The following is a 6,707-nucleotide window of genomic DNA, read 5'->3' on the forward strand; positions in this document are numbered from 1 at the left end:
TTTTCCACACAAATCTAATCTTAATATTTTTATTTATTTTGTTTACTTGTTACTTTCATACACCATGTTGCACATCCAGTCATGTGGTCCTATGATCCTTTTTTGTGTAATACACAGAAATTAAATATAATAAATCAATGAGGGACCATAATTTAGCCAGAGAGAGCCACTGGTGTAGAACTCTTTTGAAAAACCCACACTATACATTTATGCTTTAAATAAAGTTTCCAGTAAAAAACTAGAGTGTTTGTTACCTTAATAACTGGGTCTTTGGGCGGAGCCCACGAGGGAACGATTTTCCCATGGAGCCTCCACCTGCTGTAGGGGTTGATCAGGTGCCGCTCAATGACCAGGTACTCCAGGACGTCCTTCGGCTGCTCCTCGCTGCCCAGCATCAGCCTCCCGAAGCGGTCATAGATGGCTAAAGTCTACCAACAGATCAACATGATCAGAACCAGCAGAACCCTGTCCAGTAGTCATACCTCTAGGGAATTAACTTCACTTTAAGCAGCTGTTTGTTGGCCCGTATAATAACGGGGTGCATCACTGCTAGTTTAAAGTCTTACCTGCTTGGAGTGCATGCGGACCGTCACCTGCCCGTACAGGTTCCCTTTAGTGACCATGTCAGGGCAGCGGGCGTGCACCACCCTGGGCGGTTCCAGAGACTCCACGAACTTCCAGCGGATCGTCTTGTAGCGGTTTCCTCTCGTCATTTCCTGAAGACACAGCGGCAGAGACGGCAGCAGTTAGGACAACGAGGTGAGGACTGAAGGATGATTTTACAAGAAGAGGAAGAACTTACAGGGTAACATCTTTCTGTGACCAGAGAATGAAGCCTCTCCTTATTGAAGCTGCAAAACAAAAACAAACGTCATCAAATCCAAACGTCCTGATAGAGACCAGAGAACGGCTGGTTTGAATGGAGCCAAGATAGAAGAAGGAGCCATCAGTCGTTCTTACTGGTTCCCAGTTTTCTAAAATGATTTATCAAATATCTATGGCAATAACGGCAATGCTTCCTTTTACAGTACATCTATAACCATGTAATAACATGGTAATAACATAACAACTTACACTATATCACTTATAGTTACACTTATTGCCAGGTAACTCATATAATTTTATTTACAGCAATAAATTAACCTGTTTTTACAGTATCTAGTAAAATGCTATTTATTACTTGGCATATGTTACTTGGACCTTTTTCATCATTCTGCTTCATTCTCTCTCTATTCTCCCACTCTGCAGAATCTGTTAGTTCAATCTCTAACGTTCTGCTCTCTCTGCTTTTTCTCATAGTAGCTTCATCTGGTCTGTTCCTGTTTGGCTGTGACTCCATCCTGGAGAGAAATATCAGCTGTGCTGCTGCCATCAACACCTTTGTTTATAGATGTTGGAGCTCGGCCTGTTTTTCAGTGTAGTCCTGTTTCTCTGACTGTGACTAACTGGATGTGCTCTCTTCATCCTCTGACATGGGAGCTGGCTCGGAGCTCGTCTGCCTGGCTGTGTGTTTCCTGGATGGGGCCGCCTATACAGCTGGTTGACAGTTGCCTTTTGAATCTATGCTTCTTTTTCTATGTCTGCTTCTGTCTCCTTGAACCCCAGTCGGCCTCAGCAGATGGCCGCTCACACTGAGCCTGGTTCTGCTGGAGGTTTCCACTGTCGCTGTAAGCATGCTCAGTGTGAGGGATTATTGGACAGTCAATGAGTCGATGCAATCAGCTGGTTTTCCTTAGATAGAAAACTTTGAATCAATCTGACTGGATGATCTGGTGAACTGTACAGTCCTTGAGATGAAGTGTTGTAAATTGGCGCTATAGAAATAAACTGAATTGAATTGAATATAACAAAAAAACCAAACCTAGAAGACAGCAAACCAATCTTTTTAACTAAACTCTAAGTTATATGAACTTTTTCAGTCTTTTAATGCTTTAGTTACCTTATATATTATCATAAGTTACAATTTGCTGTTATGCGGTAACATAATGGTAAATACCCACCAAAGGTCGCCATTGTGATATTGTAACAAACAATTGTAATAATTACATGCAGGTAATTAATTTGAAAGAATATACTGTACCTTGATTTTGGGGTAATTACCACATCATGTTTTTCTTGTTACCAAGTATAATAGTGTAACTTGTTATTACCATGTCATTACATGGTTATTTATATACTGCAAAAGAAAGTGTTACCCAAATAAGAAAACCAGAGACATTGATTTCCTTCAGTTTAACACCAACAATAAAGAACAGGACCAACACCGCTGACACTTCAGCCCATCCAAAAACATTCAGTAATGCTACAGCCACACTGCAGGACGGGTGATCCAATCTGATGGGTTCATCCTCATGTGGCTTCTAGCAGACATCCTGATGGTTTTTAAAGTGTCTCAGTGGCAGCTTTGCAGGCAGCTGCTAATGGCTGTGCTGTTTTTTCCTTTCATGATGGGGTCAGGTTACTGTCGGCTCCCTTCACTAAAGAGATAATAACAGAGAGATGGAGGAATCCACTGTTCTGTCTCAACAGAAGAGGCAGTGGCATTCATCATTACTGCTGTAAGCCGAGCGCTGCTCAGTGATCTGGTTCAGTGTTTTATTGGCACACCAGGTTTAGTGTTCCCAAATCTCACATTCGATGCCAATGCAAGCTGTCACTGATGTAGCTCCATAGAAAGTGCACATTTAAAATAACTGATCTCCATTTTTTGTTATAATTTTACTGAAGGAAATTATTGAAGGAAAAAATAAACCAATTTTCTCTTTTTTTAATCAGGGCAAAGTCAAAAATAATGTAAGATTGATACAGAAAATAAAAATGCATTAATTTAGACTGCAGAGTAGAAGAGAGTGAGTGGAACCTGATTATCCTGCATTTAAACTACATGGAAGGCAGCTTCCCAGTGCTGAGATATGGCCTTTAAAAAGTTTCATCATTTTCTTTCCTTCCTGCAGCTTGGAAATATTTCACCAAGATGCCAGAGGAAGTCCTAGAAAGCAACTAAAATCATTCCCCCAGCATGTTGCTGCCACTGCTGGTCAGCTGGCTGCAGAATCAAAACAACTTTCCTTTCTTAGATGGATACATCCACAGTTTGGAAACACTCCTAGCATGAAATACTTCCAACATTTTAAAAGCAACCCTGATTTACTGCTGGAAAGCTCCCAGGTTCCTGCAGCCTGGCTTCTTGAGCAGACAGCCCCACTAAACAACCACTGCCTTACTGTATCACATAACAAAAAAGGAATTTTTTTATTTAATCACTAGTAAAAATAATAGCTTTTTAAAATTCTAATTAAATAGACCAGATGAACTAATCCCCATGAAGCCAATAACATTCCAGCTTGCAGTGAGAATATGGTGCTGCTGCTCTGACTCAGACCTACAGCACTCCTGCAGGTGAGGGAGAGGCTCTGCAGCTGCTGCATGTCCCACATGAAAACAAGTGGAAATGTACAGGAAAACATTGCAGCTGAAGGCAAACAGAGTCACTGACCCAGAATGGTCCTTATAAACTGTTTATCTTTGTTTATTATGACGCTATCAACAATGTTTATCAGCAGATCTGAGAGCAGCGGGAGTAAACCTCCAGCTTCGAACACACCCCTCTGTGTCATAAAGGTATGATTCTGCCTGAGCGTGTATCAGCTGCCTGTGTGGGGGAAGGAGGGGAGAGTTCATCTCCTTACTGTGTCAGGGCGTCGTGAGCCTCTATGAAGATCTCTTGAGCTTGCTCTGCGAACGTCTTGGTGCTGAACTGCGAGTCGTGCTCTTTGATTTTACGAATCCTGAAACAAGATGGGAATTCTTAGTTTGATCCAAACCATTTTCTATAAACATCGACTCACGCTGGAGTAGAAAGCATCAGCAGCAGGTCTTACGCCAGCTGCGAGGCGGCGCTCTGTCGTAGCTGTTCCGTTCGCTGTTTCAGGCCTTCTTTGGACAGAGAGGAGAGACGGGCGTCTCCTTCTGGAGGGACGTATGGGTCAAACACCCCCGCTAAGGAGAACAACGGTAGCATGGACAACAAGATGAGATGTTCAATAATAAAACGTTTTCCACAGAGCGGTCAGGTCACACATTCGCTAAGTTTACCTGAGCAGGCGATGTTGATGGGTCTCTCAAAGTACTGCTGTCTGAAGACGATCCCCGCTGCCCGGGCCTTCACCTCTGGGTTTTCCTCCTTCTTCCCCTTCAAACCCACTGCGGGGGGGATAAAGTACCTCTTCTTGGTCCGAACGGGCAAGAAAAGCGGGCCAGGATGCCGTATATCCAGAACCAACTCTGAATTCTGAGGGAGGGAAGATAAAAAAAATCTTCAGACCAGAGAATAATTTTAAAATTATTCTATAAAACTAGCTTAAAGAGATTAAAGTTGGAAAACAGTGACTGTTTTATTCAATTTACTGAAGAACCAGTTAATGATGATGATGATGATGATGATGAGAGCATGTTCTGTTTGAATCAAAGAACCATTTAAACTGTAACAGCCACTGTTTAACTCCACCAGCACTGAGCCATCTTACACATATATCATAGAACCCATAGACCTACTTTATGCAGTGCTATGGAAAGCTGTTTTAACATTTAATAGGTAGAATTGCTATTTATCACTGATCACTGCAAACAAATTCTCCTGAAACCAAACTCTGATTCAAAACATCTGTAAATAGATTTTGACTGTTCCCTTAGTTTTGACTCATAACAATTATGTTATATCTGATATTTGTTCTGTTTTGTCATAATTGGATTAGAGAGATCTTAAATAAAATTCACATTAGTCATAATGACATTACTAGGAGTCCAAATCACATGCTATATATATCTGTAATAGTAATTCTGATATGTACAGATTAAATTTTCATTGTTAAATCTTAAAATTACTGACCATATTCCCATTCTCTTACATATCATAACTTTTCCTTCTTGTAGGTGGTCAAATGTTTGGTTTTAACTTCTTCTCTACCATGTAATTGGTGTTAATGAAAAAAAAAAAAGGAAACATAGGAACGTTGTTTCAAGAGATGTTTTAAAGTTTGACTCAAAGCTTAGGTTTAAGTACGAGACAAGCGTGAAGTTAGGGTTAGTACACAGCAGACAGGTGATGGCTCACAGAATATGATGCAAAACAGGATAAAAAGGACAAGTAATGATGATTGTTATGTTAGGTTTTATTTTAAAAGGTAAGAGCACTGGGGCCAAGAGGCGAGGGCTGTGCTGCAGCCTTACCCGTTTGTTTATCTGTAGAGAAAACCTCAACTAAGCTAACGCCCACAAATCTTTCTGTGATGAAACTGCTTCCTACCTAGCAGTTTGTAAGGAGAAGGAATAATGAGTTCCTGTTTCCAGTCTGTTGTCATGAAATCCTTTGATGCTCACAGTGCTGACCTCCACCTGTCAGCTGACTGACCTGCTGCAGCCGGTGAGGCTGAGGAGCAACTAGAACCACCACCTCTTCCTCCTGAAGCTAAATGACTGGACCTCAGACCGGTCAGAAAACACATTAGCGTAAAGACAAACCTTATGGATGTTAAAGCATCTATGAGCTACTTGCTTTATGAATCAGAGGTAAAGCTTGTCCTGCTGATTAGTTGTGTTTGTTTAGAAAAGAAAAGAACCAGAACTGATCACTGAGGATCATCAATAAGGAGATCAATCAGAAACAGCAGAGTGGGAGAAACAGATGTTTTAGTCTTTTTTCAGTGTACAATCTATTCTGAAGTGGAATGGGAGCTATGGAGGATAGTTGCAGTGAAAAACATGGAAACCTTGACAGCCAAAACAACTTAAAATCCAGTCCCAGTGAATGTACCCTGGAATTATTGAAGCTGCCATTTTGGCTCTAGCTTTATAATGACATGTTCTATGGGGGGCCAATTAACATCTAGGTTTATAGTTTTCAAACCAAAATCTTGATTCTATGTGAGCTTTCCATGTTGATGCTTGGAGGCTCATGATGTGTGAAGCCTTTAAAGCCAACAGTCTTCCCTGTCAGCCTCTATTCGCTGTTTATAAACAAGAAGAATTATGGAAACTGTTGCTAAATGTGCCAACTTTATTAATAAAACATCATTTAATGTCACAGTACCTTTAAACTGCTGCATGAAGCGTTACGAAGAACCCCAAACGTCCTCGTTATGGATGCCGCCATCTTGCCCGTTGTCATTGGCCCGGAAGGAGGAAAATAACTTCCGGAATAAAACTTTCAAAAGCTCAACATTTCAAATTATTAGACATTTAAAGAAGTGTCCGTCTGCTTTAGGAGAAAATAAATACTGTAAACGTACTACGTAAACATGCATGAATAACATAAAAACTGTTTAACAAACATCTCAATAAAAAACAACAAACAATAAAAGCACAACAATTTTGTCATGTCAATATAAATACATTTCGTGATATAAACAAATGCGTTTTTATATATACATCCAAAAATCAGGCATGTTTGAGGAGTTATGCAACCGGAAAAAAAAAATTAATAATAACAAATAAAGTAAAATAAATAGGGCAGTAAATAGCAGTTTTAATTTGGTGTGGATTTAATTTCAGTTTGCAAATAACAAAAACATGCAATCACTATCAAAGATACATATTAAATTCTTACATTTTATCATCTTACAAGACAGGCAAGAAAATATAAAATCAAACATCTTGGCAGATAGTTTACAAGGATGAAATTTTATTTTTATTAGTGAATAATAATGATA

The 6,707-nt window shown here is 40.0% G+C and overlaps 1 protein-coding gene across 1 annotated transcript in view; it reads right to left on the reverse strand.

Annotated features, from left to right (window-relative positions):
• The window catches only part of mrpl45 (mitochondrial ribosomal protein L45), an 8,686-nt gene extending 2,515 nt beyond the window's left edge, over positions 1–6,171 (reverse strand). The window contains exons 1-7 of the mRNA XM_015396695.1: positions 6,089–6,171; positions 4,096–4,291; positions 3,882–3,999; positions 3,690–3,788; positions 803–851; positions 567–716; positions 255–428 (exon numbers count right to left, since the gene is read on the reverse strand). Of these exons, the coding sequence (XP_015252181.1) occupies positions 255–428; positions 567–716; positions 803–851; positions 3,690–3,788; positions 3,882–3,999; positions 4,096–4,291; positions 6,089–6,166 (864 nt within the window). The 5' untranslated portion in view covers positions 6,167–6,171. The remainder of the gene's footprint in view (positions 1–254; positions 429–566; positions 717–802; positions 852–3,689; positions 3,789–3,881; positions 4,000–4,095; positions 4,292–6,088) is intronic.
• Between the last annotated feature and the right edge of the window lie 536 nt (positions 6,172–6,707).

The sequence above is a fragment of the Cyprinodon variegatus genome, unplaced genomic scaffold (genome assembly GCF_000732505.1).
Source record: "Cyprinodon variegatus isolate N-32 unplaced genomic scaffold, C_variegatus-1.0 Scaffold815, whole genome shotgun sequence".
Lineage (NCBI taxonomy): Eukaryota > Metazoa > Chordata > Actinopteri > Cyprinodontiformes > Cyprinodontidae > Cyprinodon > Cyprinodon variegatus.